At 38.8% G+C, this 19,709-nt stretch overlaps 8 protein-coding genes across 8 annotated transcripts; 3 read left to right on the forward strand and 5 right to left on the reverse strand.

The window, feature by feature from the left end:
- Positions 1-1,272: 1,272 nt before the first annotated feature.
- On the reverse strand, positions 1,273-2,010 carry TIF6 (translation initiation factor 6; the record flags this gene model as incomplete). Its single annotated transcript, XM_056231871.1, has 1 exon — positions 1,273-2,010. One exon carries the CDS (start codon positions 2,008-2,010, stop codon positions 1,273-1,275), a length of 738 nt encoding a protein of 245 aa, XP_056085646.1.
- Positions 2,011-2,439: 429 nt separating this feature from the next.
- DSS4 (guanine nucleotide exchange factor DSS4) lies at positions 2,440-2,877 on the reverse strand (the record flags this gene model as incomplete). The annotated part of the gene is made up of 1 exon (XM_056231872.1): positions 2,440-2,877. The coding sequence occupies one exon, from the start codon at positions 2,875-2,877 to the stop codon at positions 2,440-2,442; it is 438 nt and encodes a 145-aa protein (XP_056085647.1).
- A 566-nt stretch (positions 2,878-3,443) lies between these two features.
- Positions 3,444-5,237, forward strand: RLF2 (Rlf2p; the record flags this gene model as incomplete). Its single annotated transcript, XM_056231873.1, has 1 exon — positions 3,444-5,237. One exon carries the CDS (start codon positions 3,444-3,446, stop codon positions 5,235-5,237), a length of 1,794 nt encoding a protein of 597 aa, XP_056085648.1.
- Positions 5,238-5,708: 471 nt separating this feature from the next.
- On the forward strand, positions 5,709-8,510 carry MCM4 (MCM DNA helicase complex subunit MCM4; the record flags this gene model as incomplete). Its single annotated transcript, XM_056231874.1, has 1 exon — positions 5,709-8,510. One exon carries the CDS (start codon positions 5,709-5,711, stop codon positions 8,508-8,510), a length of 2,802 nt encoding a protein of 933 aa, XP_056085649.1.
- A 318-nt stretch (positions 8,511-8,828) lies between these two features.
- ATP20 (F1F0 ATP synthase subunit g) lies at positions 8,829-9,176 on the forward strand (the record flags this gene model as incomplete). The annotated part of the gene is made up of 1 exon (XM_056231875.1): positions 8,829-9,176. The coding sequence occupies one exon, from the start codon at positions 8,829-8,831 to the stop codon at positions 9,174-9,176; it is 348 nt and encodes a 115-aa protein (XP_056085650.1).
- Positions 9,177-9,619: 443 nt separating this feature from the next.
- Positions 9,620-12,322, reverse strand: AGC1 (citrin; the record flags this gene model as incomplete). The annotated part of the gene is made up of 1 exon (XM_056231876.1): positions 9,620-12,322. One exon carries the CDS (start codon positions 12,320-12,322, stop codon positions 9,620-9,622), a length of 2,703 nt encoding a protein of 900 aa, XP_056085651.1.
- A 531-nt stretch (positions 12,323-12,853) lies between these two features.
- Positions 12,854-16,258, reverse strand: SDD4 (Sdd4p; the record flags this gene model as incomplete). The annotated part of the gene is made up of 1 exon (XM_056231877.1): positions 12,854-16,258. The coding sequence occupies one exon, from the start codon at positions 16,256-16,258 to the stop codon at positions 12,854-12,856; it is 3,405 nt and encodes a 1,134-aa protein (XP_056085652.1).
- Positions 16,259-18,112: 1,854 nt separating this feature from the next.
- Positions 18,113-19,318, reverse strand: EAF3 (Eaf3p; the record flags this gene model as incomplete). The annotated part of the gene is made up of 1 exon (XM_056231878.1): positions 18,113-19,318. One exon carries the CDS (start codon positions 19,316-19,318, stop codon positions 18,113-18,115), a length of 1,206 nt encoding a protein of 401 aa, XP_056085653.1.
- Positions 19,319-19,709: the final 391 nt, after the last annotated feature.

Consider the following 19,709-nt stretch of genomic DNA (forward strand, 5'->3'; position numbering starts at 1 on the left):
TGTTGAAAACGGCCTAATTAAGACGTCCTTTTATGTATTGAATCTTAGTGCAACACTCTCTGAAAAGAAGGAGAAAGTTTGGATCAGGAGAAATAACTATGTTTTCTATGAACAAGATTAGCTGTAAATTAGGCAAAAAAAAAAGAGCAGCAACAGCCAGCGCTTATATAACATGGAGAATTTTTGGAGAACTCTGTATCTCATGGCAACCAAGTGCCGCTCAAATTTAGGGTTTCAGTAGGAAAAGATTTCCGGTGCTTTACGCTCCTTGTACAAACGGTTACTACGAACTTTCTGTGGAAATCGTGCCTTTCAAACCCGTTGGCATAGGCTCCCCAGATAGAGTTGTCACAGAAAGCGACGTGGCGGGCTTATCTTTTTGCAACGATTTTCTGAAAACAATAGGGAAAGAATTTTTGGCGTACGAAAAGGAACGATGTCCCAACATTTCAAAATCACTACGAGGTCTTCTTCGAGGGGAAAAATCTCCTGAGCAATTAGCTTTTGATAAAGCTGTTTCCGGATATGAGGGTGGGTATGTATGGCAATGAGAGCCAGGGAGTTATGACTATTTCAGTAGCGATGGGCCAGGGTGCTCGTATTTCAAGAAGTTCCGGAAAAAAGAACATGTAACGTCATTCACTCAATGGTAATGAAGGGGTTTAATCCCTTGATGTAGATACAATGAATGTTGCCATTTATTGTACAAAATATAATCAAGTATACACAAAATTTGTATAAAGATCTAGAGCAGGCTTTTGCCAAGCCTTATCACAGTGTCATTGGTTCTCTATCAGTTTCCTTAGTTCATACTGATCTTTGCCAAGAGATTCTACATTCCGATTTAAGTACGGGCTATAGAATCTTCTCGCGGCTGTTAAAAAACGAGTTCAAATGAAGTTTATTATGCCACAGTGTAGTTCCTCCTGCTGATAACTAATATTTACGCCTTGTTAGTATATCCAGAAAAATGAGTGGAAACCCATGTCAGAGAGAAAATTTGTCCGGAAGACCACGAAATACATTATGTCGGGTGAGACACCAACTCGATCTAGAATAGAAAAGTATGATGTGCAAAAAAAAACAACTAAAAAAGTACATAATATACATACAACTAAAAATTAAAATGCATAGAAACCTAAGAAAAAAATATTTGTCATACCAAAAAAATATCACAAATGCTACGTAAGAAGATTATTGCAACATGGGGAACCCTTCGCATACAAATGTAAACAGACTCGAGAAAGGAGGGAACTCCCCCCCCCCCAATATCTATGAATAGGTTTCGATCAAAGTATCACGTAGATTTCCTGAAATGGATTCTGGTTGAGCGTCTTGCAAGCGGAAAATACTTTCAATAACACTCAATTCTGGAGCGGTAGTATCCAGACCTGTGACTGCCAAGTAGTCGTTGACGACCATGCCGGCACCAACAACTGAACTACCACGGTTAACAGTACCAGCAACCAAAGGCACCTGCAATAAGGAGGACAATTCTTCTTGATCTTGGACACTTGTTTGTGGATGCACTAACCCACCTTGGTTACTCAAGGAACAGTATGATCCGACTAAAATATTACCTGATATGGTTTGACGGAAGACTTCCACACCTAGTACATCACTTATCAATTCTTCAGTTTCTCTGTCGATATCAGGATGCACTAAAGCAACATAGTCGTTACAACAAATGACATTACCGAGGGCGGATAGTCTTTCTTCTACTCTTTGGATCTTAACGGAATCTGGCAAACAGTTTCTTAAATGTTGTAATTCTTGATCAGTGGTTTGGGTAGGGACCAACAAACCTCTACGGTTACCCGCGGTCATTCTACCGATGATACGTGTACCAGCAATAGTGGTATGAACGATAGGAATAGCATCTCCCAATTCAGCCTCAAATGCAGAGTAAAAGTTCTCAGAACCACCAACAGCGACTAAACAGTAAGTGTTCGTTAACTTGGAGAAGACACCGATTTCATTAGAGTTTTCAAATTGAGTTCTAGTAGCCATTATTAAGTGTTTCGAGAATTAGTAAAGTTATGCTCTTGCTCCAAATACTCTGTCGTGTTGCCTTTTTTAATTAAGACGGTAAAAACAACGAAAGATGGGGTTTTCTTTGAACTATGCAAATAAAGTATGTGAAAATTCTTTACATACACTAGAAGAAAACAATCTGTCCAAAAGAACATGAGCTTTAATCTAATTAATAAAAATTTTCCAAAATTTTTCTTTGCCCTCGGACAAAACGGGTAATGCTCATCCACCAAAAACTTCGTTCAAAATGCCTATATTCCTACATAAGAGAGTGCTGTTAATGTAAGTGATAATGGTGCAGCCGTCTCCACAGCGTGTGAGAGGCGGCTCAACGAGTCAATGGAGGCCTGAAGACATTTTTCCTCGACAGTATGCGGTGTTACTTTTGTTCCGGTGCCAACCAAGCTAGTTTTCCCCAATCTGGAGACTGCGCAGGCTTAACAGATGGAATACTTTTTCCTCATTGTTATCCTGGTCTTGCACATGGCATATTATTCCGATCGGGCCCTTATCACAGTCAGCACATATCAAATACTTGAGGCACTTTTTGATTTTCCAGCTGGAATTACCATAGTCAAAATCGAAGTCACCATTATCAGCCGAGTCCCCTAAGAGGGAAGAGGGGATTTCCCTAGATACACCAACATTATCGAAGTCCCAGACATCTGGAACAACTAGGAAGTTGCTCTCGCTCAGCGAAACGTCTTGCCCAGTTCTCTTTTCTAGTAACTTAAAATGGCCATACACTCGCTCTGGCAGACTTATTATATCGTTCTCATTGATCGCAATGACTACACTGTGACAGCCATCAAACAAACATGTAGCCCTGCTCATGCTGTCCATTTTTTCCTCCTTCGTCTTGATTTTTTGTCAATTGAACTTCCCACTTTTTCTGTATATGCCAGCTCTTGACATATATTCTGGTAGTTAGCGAGAGGTTGCATTATCGCTAACTACGAAAACGATAGCATCTGCCGTAAAAGAAACTCAACACTGACTCAGCTGTGAGAGCCAATGAATTTTACAATCCTTGTAAACCAATTGTGAATTCATAAGAAGTAACGAGTTTGGGTTCAATCGATCTGGCTCCTATCATAAGTGAACAAGCATTTATTTATTGGCATCTGGCAGTGCCAAATAGGGTTTATTTTAATGCTCACGCGTTTAAACGCGTGAAAAGGCTTCACTTGAAAAAAAGTGAAAGATCTACATCGTTAAAATTAGAGAGAATTGAGAATTGACCAAGAAGTAACTTTCACATTAGTTCTGGTTTTAAGATAGAAACACCATCAAGTTGGCTGCTCGACGGGAAGAATCTCCTTTTTTTCATTTTTTATTTTAACTGAGGGCTTTGCATTTTCGACAAACCCCAAAAACAAGAAGAGAACCACAACCAAAATTAATATATAATGGAGCAACAATTTCCGTCAGTTTCTGTGCAAGATGATAGTAAGAAGAAGGGCATATTATCGTTTTTCCAGAACACAACTACGATAAAGAACAATAAGTTCGTTAGAAAAGAAGCCAATGTCATTACTTTGGATGACCCTAACGAGGATGCTAACAAAGGTACGGTTGAAACCATACAGCAAAGGAACGTTACAAGCATCAGCAGAGAATCCGCAGATGAAACGAAGGCGGCGTCCCCGAAAGTCAGTGTAGAGGGCAAGCCTTCAGGCAACGAAACTGTGCCCAAGGAAAGTATAGGATCTGATGGAAACGCAGACAAACAGAGGCCTGGCGAAGCCTTATCAATTGTTTCTGAGTCAAAAAGCAAAAGCCCCTCTCCATCTTCTAAGAAAGAACCCTCCACTATGAGAAAAGAAAATGCCAAAATGGAAAAGGAACTGAAAAGGCAACAACGTGAAGAAGAAAAGCACAGAAAAGAGTTATTACGTCAAGCAGAAAGGCGCAAGAAAGAGCTTAAGACGGAGGAAGAGAGACATAAGCGTGCTGAATTGAAAAAACAGAAAGAAGAAGCCAGATTAGAGACTAAGAGAAGAAAAGAAGAGGAAAAATCAAAAAAAGAGCAAGAGATTCGTTTAAAGGAAGAGGCCAAAGAAAGAGCACAATCACGCATTGGTAACTTTTTCAAAAAAGTTAGCGATTCTAATGCACCTCCGGTTGAAAAATCTGACTACGAGAAATTTTTCCTGCCATTCTACGCTAAAGATGGAGTTAAAGTTTGTAATAAGTGGAAATTAACAAAAGCAGAACTAGAAGATAGTAAAAGAAAAATAGATGGTGAATTGCTGAGTAGCAGAAATCATACCAGCAGTGACGAACTTTTAAGTTGGCTGAAGTCTAAAGAGTTGCTTAAAGATCACAAAACCAAATACAAGGCTGTTGAAGTTTTACAACAAATGACACTGAAGGAGAAGACCGACGATGAACTTCAATATCTACTCGCACAAGTTCCACATAAATACATAAAATTTTACGAAAACGTGAGGCCTCCATTTATTGGAACATACTCTATGGATTTCGCTTTGCCAGTAAATGACCCATTTTCAACGGAAGGCACAGGATTCAATTATGACTACGATTCTGACGTAGAATGGGTCAACGAAGAAGAAGAAGGTGAAGTCGACAACCTAGAAAGTGGTGAGGAGGAAGAGGAAGATGAAGATGAAGACACCCCTAGCGAAGGAGAATTTGACGGATTCCTAGATACGGAAGAGAACAGTGACGTGGATGGTTTATCTAGCGCCAGGAGAAAATTTGTAGGTCCTCTGATACCAACAATATGTCTAAAATCGGATTTTGAAAACCTATCTGAAGAAAATAAACGATATTTTCAACAAATTAGGGCGGATGTACTCATAGAAGCTAATGGACCAATCGATCCTTTCAAAGAGCCTCGAGTATTACCTTCCAAGAGAAGTCATTCCGACGGGCAAACACCAAACTCAAGCCAATCTCAAAGCCCCGAAAAGAAACAGAAAGCAATGATCACAGACTTTAAGGACTTACTTCGGCTTTTTGATGGCGTTCAAGATAGCACGTTTTCCTTGGGGACCGTGACCGAAATAGCTCAAAAGAACCTGCCACAATACAACAAACAAACAATTAAGAACACTATAAAGGAATACGCCATCAGAGGTTCAGGAAAGGGTGATCTACCCCGCAAATGGGAGATCAAAGACGCGCAAAATTGGGAGAACATCCGAGCCAATGCAAATCCACCAACCCTGTCTTCGTGATTCAAACAGATCATTAGTATATAGACAAATACAAATAGATTGATTACTTACTGGTATATCTAAGCAGAGTCTTCAATACCATCTCCAGTAGTTGATCTTTCTTAGAATTTCACCAAAAGGTTCCTCAATAAACTCTACACTTTTCTCATGTAAAGACAGTACTACACAACGCGGCCGGTTACATTTTAGTCACAGCCAACTACTATTTCCTATTTCTTGCTCTTTTGAAATATTTTACAAGCTCATTATAAAAATGCAAACACTTAAATTACTCTTTCGGGAAATTTAACAGCATTTCGCGGGCTCGAAAATAGAGAGGAAAAAAAGACTACAAGAGCACTTCCATTTCATCGATAGAGCACTTCTTCATTTCTTCCAGAAAGACGATCAAAACTCGATAGAACGTCAAGATTCAATTTATATATCCATTGAAAGAACTAAACAGAAATTCGGAAGCTCAAAAATTTGACAATGTCTCAACAGCCCGGCTCACCATCAAGAGAGGACAATAGTTCCAGCTCTCCAACGGTACCAAATCCTGATTCTGTTCCACCACAACCTTCTTCTCCAGCTTTGTTTTATAACTCATCTTCATCGCAAGGTGATACCTATGGTCGCAACAATAGCCAGAACCAAAGTCAAGGGGATGGCAATATCAGAGCCGCTATAGGTTCTTCGCCACTAAACTTTCCATCTTCTTCCCAACGACAAACTTCCGACGTCTTCCAATCTCAAAGGAGACATGGAAGGGATGGCTCTACTGCAGATACTCCTGGGAGGTCTAGATACCATTCTGATTTGAGAAGCGATAGAGCTCTACCTAGTTCCTCCTCTTCCTTGGGCGGTAATGGCCAAAATCGCATACAAATGAGGAGAAATGATATCCACACGTCTGATCTATCTTCTCCACGAAGAATTGTTGATTTTGACACTAGATCTGGTATTAATACTATGGCGTCTTCTTCCTCTTCTGCTCCGCCATCAGAAGCCAGCGAGCCCTTGAGAATAATTTGGGGTACCAACGTCAGTATACAGGAGTGTACAACTAATTTCCGCAATTTTTTGATGTCTTTCAAATATAAGTTCCGTAAAATATTTGATGAAAGGGAAGAATTCATAAACAATACCAGCGACGAAGAGCTATACTACATCAAACAGCTCAATGAGATGAGAGACCTCGGCACCTCTAATTTAAACCTGGATGCTAGAAACCTACTCGCTTACAAGCAAACAGAAGAGTTGTACCATCAATTATTGAATTATCCTCAAGAGGTCATATCTATTATGGATCAAACTATAAAAGACTGTATGGTTTCCCTGGTAGTAGACAACCATTTAGATTATGATTTGGACGAAATTGAAACTAAGTTTTATAAAGTAAGACCTTATAATGTTGGTTCTTGCAAAGGTATGCGTGAACTTAATCCGAATGATATCGATAAGCTGATTAATTTAAAAGGCCTTGTCCTGAGATCAACTCCTGTCATTCCCGATATGAAAGTAGCGTTTTTCAAATGTAATGTTTGTGATCACACAATGGCAGTGGAAATTGATAGAGGTGTCATACAAGAACCTGCTAGATGTGAACGTATTGACTGTAATGAACCTAATTCCATGTCATTGATCCATAACAGGTGTTCATTCGCAGATAAACAGGTCATTAAGTTACAGGAAACACCAGATTTTGTACCTGATGGGCAAACACCTCACTCTATCTCATTATGTGTGTATGATGAATTGGTCGATTCTTGTAGAGCGGGTGATCGTATCGAAGTAACCGGCACATTCAGATCCATTCCTATCAGATCCAATTCCAGGCAACGTGTCCTAAAATCATTGTATAAAACATATGTTGATGTGGTTCATATTAAAAAAGTTTCAGACAAAAGATTGGATGTTGACACATCCACTATTGAACAAGAACTAATGCAAAACAAGCTAGATCATAACGAATTTCAAGAAATAAGACGAATTACTGATCAGGATTTAGCTAGAATTCGCGAAATTTCCTCTAGAGAAGACTTGTACAGTTTGTTGGCGCGCTCTATTGCTCCAAGTATTTATGAACTAGAAGACGTCAAGAAGGGTGTTTTGCTCCAACTTTTTGGTGGTACGAACAAGACTTTTACAAAGGGTGGCCGCTATAGAGGTGATATAAATATTTTACTTTGCGGGGATCCTTCTACTTCGAAATCGCAAATTTTGCAGTATATTCACAAAATCACCCCCCGTGGTGTGTATACTTCAGGGAAAGGGTCATCTGCTGTTGGTTTAACGGCTTATATCACAAGAGACGTTGATACAAAGCAGCTTGTTTTAGAAAGTGGTGCATTAGTATTGTCGGATGGCGGTGTTTGTTGTATTGACGAATTTGATAAAATGAGTGATTCTACGAGGTCTGTTCTGCATGAAGTCATGGAACAGCAAACGATTTCTATCGCAAAAGCGGGGATTATCACAACGCTTAACGCCAGAAGCTCCATTCTAGCCAGTGCTAATCCCATTGGCTCACGTTACAATCCGAACTTGCCTGTTACGGAAAATATTGATTTGCCACCTCCATTACTTTCGAGATTTGATCTGGTTTATATAGTTTTGGACAAAGTTGATGAGAAAAACGACAGAGAACTAGCCAGGCATTTGACAAACCTTTACTTGGAGGACAAACCCGAACACGTATCCCTAGATGATGTGCTACCAGTTGAATTTTTAACGATGTATATTAGTTATGCAAAGGAACATATACACCCAATAATCACCGAAGCTGCCAAGACGGAGCTTGTTCGTGCATACGTAGGGATGAGAAAAATGGGTGATGATTCCAGGTCTGACGAGAAGAGAATCACTGCCACAACAAGACAATTAGAAAGTATGATTCGTCTAGCTGAAGCGCACGCCAAGATGAAATTGAAAAGCGTCGTCGAATTGGAGGATGTTCAGGAAGCTGTGAGATTAATCAGATCGGCTATAAAAGATTATGCAACAGATCCAAAAACTGGTAAAATTGACATGAACTTGGTTCAAACGGGAAAATCTGTCATTCAGAGAAAGCTGCAAGAGGATTTATCAAGGGAAATCATGAATGTTTTGAAGGACCAGGCATCAGACTCGTTGACGTTTAATGAGCTCATGAAACAAATTAATGAACATTCTCAAGATAGGGTTGACTCTTCTGATATTCAAGAAGCTTTGTCAAGGCTGCAACAAGAAGACAAGGTTATTGTTCTTGGTGAAGGTGTAAGGAGGTCTGTCCGTCTAAACAATCGTGTCTGATGTTCTTCCTACTATTGTCCTCTCCCTGCGTAACAATCAAAAATACTTATTATATATAATGAACCTGTGTATTTTGCATGTTTATGCTTTGTAACATTATTAATATTGGAGGCTCGACTTGGTGGGCGGCTTTTTTCTTATTTTTGATTGGCTGAATGAAAATATTCTTAACGCACAAAATTATCCCGAAAGATGGATGATTCCATTTAAGGACCGAAAAAAGTAAATGTGAAGATCCCTTACGTTCTATCTGCTTCAACCTAAATTAGCGAGATAGTCATATCAGCAAGAATCTTTGAGTATATCAATCAGTCCATCATGCTAGGCAGGCTTCAAAATTATGCAAGTGGGTTAGTTTCTAAAGCAAATCTCCTATCATCAAAAACTTTATACTATGGTAAGGTCGGTGCCGAAATTTCAAAGCAGATTTATTTAAAGGAGGGTCTTCAACCACCAAATATAGCCCAGATTAGATCAGTATATTCGAACATTTACAAGCAGAGTCTTAACTTTGTCCTGAAACCCACAGAAATTTTGTCCTTCTTGAAGAACGTTCAAAAAAACGAGTTATTAAAATATGGTGCATATGGTATTCAGTTAATAGGGTTTTATTCTGTTGGCGAAGTGATTGGAAGAAGAAAGTTGGTGGGATATAAGCATCATTAGGCTTTTAATTTTATCTATTCAGGAAGACCTTGTATATTCATTAATCAGACATGTAAGTCGACGTACATACAAAGAGAACAAAAGTAGATAAAGAATATATATATTCGACGCTATCTTTAGTTTTTTTTACAGCATGAAATGACAAGAAGGCCATACTTAAATTAGGCTTCTTCTCATTACTCAAATAAAGCGTACGCCTAAAAAAAGGTACATTATGTTTATATATCGGACATGGCTGCCGATTGTAAATATAGAGAATTTTCGTTGAATTCTTTGATTGAACATATGAAAGAGAACCCATTAATGTATTATTTTGATTAGCGAATGGCTATGAAGTCAATTTTGAGAAAACTTTTCACATTCCAAAGAAAAAAAATGGTGCTGTTTTGAAAATACTAACAAATACATACATATATATACAGAGATTGAGGAAGAAAAGAACGCTATTCATTAATACCTCTTAGATGTTCTTGAAACTTTTTGTAAACCGAAGGATCAAATTTAGAAAAGTTATTGTCTAAATCAATGAATGTTTTCGCAATCTGGCAACTTTTATAGTAATAATTAGCATGCTTTCCATCCTCGGAATAAATATTTTGCCGCGTGAGCTCATTTTTGTTATCAGCTACTGTCTTTTCATTACCTGTGTCATCGCCTATGCAAAATCTCTTGCAATTTCCTTTGTTATTCATTTTATTATCAGGGGAGGGAATAAAACTTTTGAATAATTCATAAGCGGCCAGAGTGAAACCAAATTGAGGTGAACTTCTCAGGACACGGGCGCCACCGCCTTTGAAAAAGCTTCTGAAGCTCTCTTCCCTTAAGATAGTGCGAATGGCATGGAAAATACCGTTGTACTTTGTCTCACCTTTTCTAGGATCTATTTGTAGTCTTGTTTTTATGACATCGAAGGGTGTAGTCAAAAAGGCCGCCGGCATACCAGCAATGGCACCGGCAGTCAAAAGCTCCCACGTTTTCAATCGGCTTCTCTTTGTCTTATCATTCGGATCAAAATTGAAAAGATCTTTTTTCAAATGTGCATAAGTAGGGAAATAAATGGCCGAGAATGGAACATCCCTCATTAAGCAGGCTGCTACACCATTATACAGACCTTTCAATCCTAGCCTTTTAACAATTTGGGTTGCTGTTTCATTAGCCCGTTGTATGTTTTCACCAACGTAATCAGATTGAACCTGTAACCTGATCTTTACAATTTCTAATGGATTAGTAAATATAACCTGACATGCGCCCGCCGAAGCGCCCGAAATAATTTCAGGTAAGAGACTCAGCTTGCCATTTTTATCCGTCAATCTGTTCCTCATAAAATCATTGACAGTCAATTTGATCGCCTTCTCAGGAGCGACCCCTATCAATTGCGGCCCAAGACCAGAATAAAGACCCTTTATCCCCTCACGCGATACAATCTTCAGCAGACAATCAATTGAATTCTTAAATTGGGCTAACGATCTTTGAGCTTGCATTCTTGTTTTTATGAAGTCAATTGGATACACTACAGTTGCCCCAATGCAACCTGCAATGGAACCTAAGGAAAAGTTGTATAACGAATCGAAGATAGGATAGAAGTAATAATTAATGTACAATGATTCGTTTTGGTTTTTTTGTAATTCCATATGGTGAACTAAATCATTCAAGTAATTTGGATTTAGAATTTTCATGAAATCTTCAATCGTTAAGTCAGAAAGCATGGTTGCTTTATCGTTTTTACCTCCAAACATAGATTCGAACAAACCAGTACTTGCCTTAGAAGCTTTTTTAATCCCAGAGTCCTGATCAAAACCGTCCGACATATCGTGGTAGTAGTCATTAAAGCTTTGCAGGTTTTTTTTTGACTTGCTTATCCCATGTAAATATTCGTTGTGGATAAAAAAATCAATTTCTGAATCATAATGATGATCCTTCAGGAGCTCACTGTCTCGATCCTTATTCCTCTTTCTCAATCTTCTATTTTCTTTTGAATTTGCAACGATAGAAAACAACAGGTTGATTTGGGAAGGAGAGAACTCAACAATATTGTTAACCTTGTTGTACTGGACATTTAAAACTGTCATGAAATCATTTTTCGTAATTATTTGTTCTTTAATTTCTTGCTCGGTCAAATTATTTTCAGTAACGTACTTGTGCAGTAGCTGGTTCAGTAAATCGAAATTCTGAAATAAATAAAATACATCCTTGAACACATTGTATGGAATAGAATTATTGTCTGATTTCAATAGTTCAGTGTTTGATAAATTTAAAGAGGAGAAGATATCCGCGGACACCCTATGAGAATAAAATAACCTTAAAAGATAAATGAGTTGATTTTTGCTTAGAGCTAAACGATGTCCTTGTGAGTCCATCTGTGCTAATCTATCAAACCCTATAAATATTTTTTCATTCTTAAGATCATTTTGTAAAATGGTAACCAGAGAATTTAAGCTCAAAAACGCTTCATCTTCATGATAACATTTGTAGAATTTCAAAAATTGGAAGTTATGCCAGTCAAGTAGTAACTTGTTATCTTTCACAAAATCGTCGTCAACTGATTCATGCAGCAGTCGAATAGTTTCTTTGAATTGGTCTAAATTTAAAAGAAGCTCGTCAAAACTTAAGAATTTATTGCCGTAATTTATCGATTTAATTCTATCATCGGCCGCCTTTAAACTAAACGACGAACTACCAAGCTCTTTTTTCTGTTTCGCTTTGATATTTTCTACGTCAAATTTTCTAAAGAACTCATATAAAATAATAAGATGATAATTGTCGTATTCTAGTAAATTGTTGAAATAGAACCAATCATTTAGGGTCAAATATCCCTTATTTTGTTCATCTATAGCAAAAAAAATACATCCGAATGCGTTCTTAGGTATTTGATTCAAGTTAAACGAGTGATCTGTGAACTTGGGGTATATCGTCTTTGAGCTGGATATTAATTCAATGAAATCATCATAAGTTAAAATTAGTTCACCTGTAACTTTGCCCATATTGGATTTTCGATTTGAAGCTTTAGAGTTATCCGAGTTCGATGTAGGCATATTATCATTACTAATACAAATAGGCGTGCCCTCTTTCGTCAGCACACTTGCAAAATACCTGAATACTTCTAATTGCTGCTTTTTCTTTCCACTATTCGAGTTGACTTGTTCCATAATAATATAATAAGTTCTAATGTCGGTAGCAAAGCTGCATACTATCAAGTCAAAGTATGAGAGTTATATGATTCTTCAAAAAGTACGGTTCACAAAGAAGGGATTGGAGTTATCTTGAAGTTATAGCAAGTGCGAGTTCGTAGATAAAACTTGAAATTCAGGTAAGCTGAGAGGTCAAACCTTGAGACAAAATGAACAAGTCCGTGTTGGGGCCGTAGCGTATGTTTATGCTTTAACGTTTACTTCCTCTGCTTCGAATGTCGAGTAGTTTTGAGATTTTATGCATGTTTCGAGACTTTTTTTCAGCATGCCCGCAGTGCTCCCCTAAATCGATTCTACAGAAATTTTCATAACCGCTTACAGAGGAATGACAGATAGTGAAAATTCCTCCTCCTACATGACACGAATCTCAGTTATATACATGATAAGTTTGTATTTAATAATTCTACAATCTACCAGTTGTGGAAGTTTTATGATCACTCCATTGCTTTCACAATAAACAGGCTAAATTATCATTATAAAGAATATAAACTAAACATCAAACATGTTATGGCATGTGGGCGACGTTTTCCCCAGACTCCTCTCTAAGCAGTTATCGAAGAGTCTCCCAAATTCGCGCCCTAAATCCCAGTAACTCTTGCTAAAAGTATCCCTCATAAATTGCATCATCCCACATAAAAAGTGGGTATTAGAAATTTGCTGTAGCATACTTGCTTTTGCCCAAATTTCATTTTGAAAGCTAAGTACATCGAGTGAGCTGTCTACATACAAGTTTTGGTACATTCTTAACAAGTATACTTCAAAACTTTCCATAGGAAGGTAGTTCTCCTTCTTTTTCAAGTTGTTCTTTGCAATCGCCGATCCATTATCGCCGCCGGGGCTAATCTTGCTTTTATTATTGCTGTCCTTTGACTGAGAGCACTCCTTGTTCGAGGCATCCACATTGTTCCATATGCTGACTTCACATCCATGCAGCGCAAAATTACATGACCAAATAAGAAGCGAAGTTAATGCAATAGCATATGGCCTGGTAAATACGGGATCAGAATTCACATTGTAATTTCTAACAACAACTGGGAAGCTATTCTCTTTGATGATAAACATTTCAAACAAAAATTGGAAAGCGTAAATGACAGCTACACCGCCGTTGTAGGGGTCTTTTGCGAATTGGAGAATCCTCCGACTGATCATGTCGTATTCGTCGCGGCCAATTGGAACGTTCATTCTCCAAGGCGCTCCTGCATATATATAATAATCGTGATGCAGAATACGTAAAACGATTTGAGAAATATGAATGACGGGTATTTTACAATTAGAAGGATTATCGGAGGAAAGTAAGTCTAAATCATCATCGTCTGCTTCATCTCCGTTGTCCTGCTTACTTTCATCGTTCCTTGAGGCCTCTTCAGGGGGGGTATTTATTCTACATGCTTTCGGATCTGTACAACTCTTTTGAACTTCATGAAGCCAATAGTTCATTGCAAAAGATAGAATGTCTTTCCAAGAAAGGCCTAGATGATCAGTAATGCCACCTCTGAAGTTCGTGATAAAATAATCACCATTAACTTCCTCCTGGCACTGAAATAAAATTGAAATTATCCCTGCTAAAAGAATCTTTTTACCGAAGAGACTTTGAATGTTCCAGTTTGTAGTATCTTCTAAGCCTATTTGGCTACTCTCCTTGCCACCATTATTAACTTTGTTTTTCTGTATATTATTGTTGTGTAAGATTTGAACGACGTTTTTCATTAATTGCATCAATGCAGACAAAAATGTGTTATTCTCATCCCTTTTTGTACTGCCATACCCATGTTCCATTAAAGTTTCGTAGCTCAAATCGTAAGACTCCCAGACTTGATCTGGACAAGGTAAAGTTAGTTGAATCTGGTTGCTATTTATGAATAAATTCCAATAACCAAACACTACGGCATGCGTAGTGTCCATGTAGAATGCGTAAAATGCTATTCTCTTCAGCATTTCAAAATCAATCCACCTTTTATAAACTTCTTGCGGGTCCTGAATTGGACTTTCTCCCGAAGTTTTGCCAGTCTTAACCATTAATGGATGGCCACCTAAGGAAGGTGTTCGCCTTAACAATTGGATGGTTGTTCCATGGTGTAAGAAAGACCTTTCGTGTAAATATCTATTTGTACTGGTTTTTTCGTATCCCTCTACTAATAGTAAACTTTGAATAATGTAAGTCTTGGAAGGCGGTTGAAAATCAGCATGAGAAAAAATTATCCATCTTAAAGGGCCACAAATTGGATCACTAATTTGTTCACGATATTCGCTTCCCAGAAAACTTGCGCCAGTCATGATTAGGGCCAAGTTCAAAATCGCAGGCTGTTTGTCCACGTGGAAGGAAGGTTTATGGAGTAGGCCGTATTGTGGGTGAAAATTCAACCAAAATGACTTTAACGATTTGTGTATAGCGTCAATTGATACGTAGCGCAGTTCTGGAACAAACGCAAACATTTCTTGACACTTCTCTTTACATATCTTATACTTTGTTGTAGGATGAGGATGGAAAAACGACGGGACGCTCTTCATTGAATGGCGCAATTGTTCTTTGTAATTTAGAGAGGAATTTCTTGCCACCCCAGAATCTTTGGAAGATGTCCGTTTTAGTTTGTTTATATTTAGCTTTTGACTGGAAATGTTGTCCTTTACTGAGGTACTGGGATTATCACTAAACTTTGGTTGAGCTTTAGGTATTTTAACATCTTCTTGTTGCAAGTCAAACATAACTGGAGGATGCTGAAATTTCTCACCTGGTTGAAGGCGTTTTTCATCGGTTGGGACTGTGGTCTTGCCCGAAAATGTATCTTCGATATTTACTTGTGGAGCCTCAGAAAGCTCTTGCATGAACGATTGTAAAGGGTCGCTATTCAAAAAACTTGTTGAAAAAAGATCCTGCATAATGGACAAATTAGCACCGCTAGAGGAAGATGTCAATTGATCTGCAAATAAATTCTGTTGTGGTACCTGCAGTTGTTGCGGTTGTTGTTGCTGTTGTTGTTGTTGTTGCTGTTGTTGTTGTTGTTGCTGTTGTTGTTGTGGAGTAAGCTTCTGCTGCTGAAAATATTGTTCTTGTAGCCGATCCTGAGGGAATGGCTGAAATGATTGTTGATGTGCAGTATTTGGGATAGTTCTATCTTGATATCGTTGCTGTATAGCTGGGTTGATATTTATACTCTGATCATTGTTGCTACTATTACTGTTAGGTCCTTCCATTTCGAAAGTGTTAGCGCCGACACGGTTATCAAATAGCAAATTGAAGAATTGGTTATTTTGACCGTTGCCTCTTGTTCGAGGATCATAAGAGGGAAGCGTAGGGCTTGCCTGCTGCGTATGCATTTGTTGCTGCAATATAGGTTGCTGCAACGGTGCCCGCAGCTGTTGTGGAAATTGCACTTGTTGTGGTTGTTGTGGTTGCTGTGGTTGCTGTGGTTGCTGTGGTTGTTGAAGAAAGGGACGTAACTTCGATATGGGCATAACTGAAAGAGGGCTTCCAGAATTCTTTAGTGGATTCGCCATAGAAGGAGCATTCTGCGCAGAAATCGCCGCTTCATTGGGGTTATATGGCAATTGTTTAGAAAAAGAATTGTCTGTTGAGGAAGCCTGTTCCTTGTTTGCACGGATTAACCTATTTTTCACCTTTGAGTGCCTCTTTTCATGTCTGATCAGTAAGTCTTTCCTTACAAATGTTTTATTACAAGGGGCATTTGTAGTAGGGAGTACGAAAGAACAAACATATATTTCTTTTGGCCAATGATTTAGCTTGTGTCTTGATAAATGTTCTTGGCGTGAAAAAGTTTTATTGCATTCAGGATGGGGGCACCTAAATCTTTCGACGGAAGAAGAGCTTGAATTCGGTGATAAATCATTTTCGTTTTCCCTCTTCCGAAGCTTGCTAGAAAATTCTTTAGTATGCATTTTTGGCGATGTTGGTATGCTAATTTACACTCACTACTCTGTTGTTTATTTCGGTTAGAGCGAACATATTGGACGAATTTTGAAATGTCAACATAGCTTCTGAAATTATTCAAAGAAGCTGTTCGCAACCCAAAAAAAATGAAAAAAATAAATGAAAAAGGGCAGAACGGAAAAACAAAACAGAACTAACTACTTTTTTAACTACTTAGGATCCTTAAAAAGCCCTATAAATCAGTCCAGTGGAAAGATTTCGGCGAAATTGTATGTACTGTCCATCACATTGCCCCACTGAACCGTTCATAAAAGATTGCCTCTTATCTAAATTCCAGAAAAAAGTACAATAGCTTTGTTAGCGGGCATCGGCAATCATTATACTGGCAAAAGCGAATCATTAAATTGGAGAGTCCTTCAGAAGGTATTCAATGTTGCTGCTATACTTTCCATGAGAATTGTCTTCGTATAGAGATCTTCGTGAGCAACGGAATGCTCGCTGTTCCCAAACAAAGTAGTGATTGTTGGTTTAAGACTGGCAAGCAAAGCTTATATGCACTCATTGGGGTGTGGTATGCAACATCCATCAATTCTGTCGACAGATTCCACCGATCAATCCAGTACATTTTGTGTAGCTTGAGAACTTAATCTTCCACAATAGCTGTCGTCACCCTACAATATTTGAGCTTAGGAAGAAATTGTTTTTTCACAGTAGTGCCCTTGCATGTGGGTCATATCTCAATGTGAACACAGTTGATATCAATTGCTTTCTCCACGCTACTTCCTTTTGCTCCCTTAGTTAAGAGCGTAAATGAACTCTGCAGCGAAAATGCTACTACAATAAATACTACTGCGACTTCAACGCTTTTCATCTCACAGTCACGAAAATACCCTAACCCATTTAAAAGTACCTACCTAGTCATTAATTTATGCCACTGCCCAAACTTGTTTGAGTTACCCACGCGAAAAAAAGATTTTATTTATGCATAAACTTATCTCTTGTTGTGCAGGCGTTTTTTGACTTCGCAGGACCCTTTTTCGCCTGTACTGCGCGCTGCAGATGAATCCGCAGGATTCATCTGCAGGATAAGGGTTCATTCGAGATTATATAATTACGCATATTGTACTATTTCAAGTATGTTGCATAGATGAGTCAACTCGCAAAAAAAAAACCCGCATTTCGTCGGTTCTGTGATAGTGCGATTGATATTGAGCGTGATGACTACACATAGATTAGGATTCTCAGACAGTTCATAGCAGCACATATGGAGCAATACGAAGGAATGCACATCTGAAAAGATGGAGGGAAAAACTTTGAAGCGCCCTTTGCATAGACTTCTATGCGGGAGGCAAGTCGGTATAATAATTCCGGACAGGAATCTGCTCAATAGGCCAAGAATATAGAACAAAAAACCTCTGTCAGAAACTTAGCCCGTTCTTATGTAGAAAGTAGGGAGTTTCTTGCTGCGTATAAGAACCTAATGTAGTGCACGTGAAGTAAGAAACGGTGGACGGACCCCATAAATAATGAGACAAAAGTGATGTTGCGAGGGACGAGACACCTCATAAGACCAATCACCATCTTCTAGCATAAAGAAAAGAGGTAACAGTCTCTATCACCTGAAAAATCTTGAAAAGGTCAATGGGTGGCATTGGTGAACAAGAATAAAATCATTGCTAAACAACGTGTGCGTTGATTTACAGTCGGTTAGAACACGTTTTGCCCGGAATGGTCGCTTCTCCAAAACGTCATGCATATTAATCAACCTCATACGTATACACTCCATGATTTTGTGAAGCATTGTTGTATAAATACAGGTGAATTAACTATTATGAATTATCTTGAAACCTAAGGTAGATGGTTCACATACCTAACGCCACTCCTTCGTACTGACTAGACGTATTTACGTATAAAGCGTCGTCACTACGGTTTGGATCCTTGTCATTGAAATATTTGCCCATATGCATCGATAGCCATACCAGGAAGTTTTCAGTTTGTTTAATTAGAAGCTGACAACTTTGTAAATCCATCGTTGTGGACGATATTAACTCTGGTAGGACACTTATCAATCTTAGCAAATGGATGGGTCCATAAACTTTAATAGGTATCAATTGGCTCTGGTCTTTTGCTGACTTTTTCAGAAGTTCGTCATATTGCAACCGTTCTAATCTATATAAAAGCATATTCCCTAGGCTTCTATCAAAATACAGCTTGAGGCCGGCACAATACTCGCTCAACTGCGATTGCGACCCTGGCGACTCCAGTTCTTGGCTTACTTCATGCTCGTATTTGTTTAATAACTGTTCAACAGATACATCAGCAGGTAATCTGCAAATTTTTTTATCCTTCGTCACGTATTCCCAATCGTCAACCAACACACTCTTCAACTTTATGGGAATCTGTAAGGAAATCTTGGGCGTAGGATAGCCAGCTATGTGATGCAAAATATTCGGTGACATTGAAGAAGATCGTCTACGATCATCATTGCCATTTAGATCTGAGGAAGAGCGCAAAGAACTGCCTGGATGGAGGGAATTAGCGGAACTTCTCCCGCTTTTCCTTCCACTCACGGAAGATGCTAAAGAACCTTGTGACGCACTCTTGCTTATACCAGCATTCAAACGGCCATCACCCTTTCTCTTGCCACCATTACTGGAACCACCCAAACTGGTAGAAAATTTCTTCTTTTTCTGCTGCTCCAGAAGCGATTTCTTGGCCTCTTTGGCTTCGTTGGCCAGCCTCTTCTTCATGGCGATATTCTCCTCGTTATAAGCCCGTATTCTATCATATCCAACCCACTCGTCCCAACTGGACTTCCAACCTTGGTAATGGATGAAAAAACACTTCCCGTTGATAATTTCTTCCGGAATGCTTTCGTCTTCTCCCAGTTTCTGTGGCTGCATTTCCTTCGCTGTTTGCAAGTTAACACCTGGCTTGTCATTAGGAATGTCCGTATACGTTTTCGAAGATGGATCCCATATCTTCAGGATCTTCGCCTCATACATAAGAGGGCCATGAAATGCCAGACAACGGCCACCGAGCGAAAACTCTTGCTCCAAATCAACCATATGCGTTCTTGATATAGCGTGAATATAATGGCAAGGGTCGCACACGTGCCGATATAAAACACCTTACGCATCTAATAATCTCTATTCAGTCTACACTTTTACGTGTTGGCTCGATTTTCAGATGCTTCTTCTGTCTTCATCCCCGTGGAACGCGATATATTGCGATTGCCGGAGAGACCGCCCCCAATGTTTGCCACCTTTTTCTATCAGCATCGGTTGGTTAGTAATCTCGAATCACATGGCACCTCTTGCTTCGAGGAGTCATAAGGCCCGTGTACTTTATAGCGGAAGTGAAAAAGCATATACCGGACTTGATAAAGTGGGTAAATTTTCTACTTTGCGCTTTCGATAAATAAATCAGCAACACAGAGCTTGGAGGAAAAGTCTGGTT

Source organism: Saccharomyces kudriavzevii (assembly GCF_947243775.1).
Source record: "Saccharomyces kudriavzevii IFO 1802 strain IFO1802 genome assembly, chromosome: 16".
NCBI classification, from domain to species: domain Eukaryota; kingdom Fungi; phylum Ascomycota; class Saccharomycetes; order Saccharomycetales; family Saccharomycetaceae; genus Saccharomyces; species Saccharomyces kudriavzevii.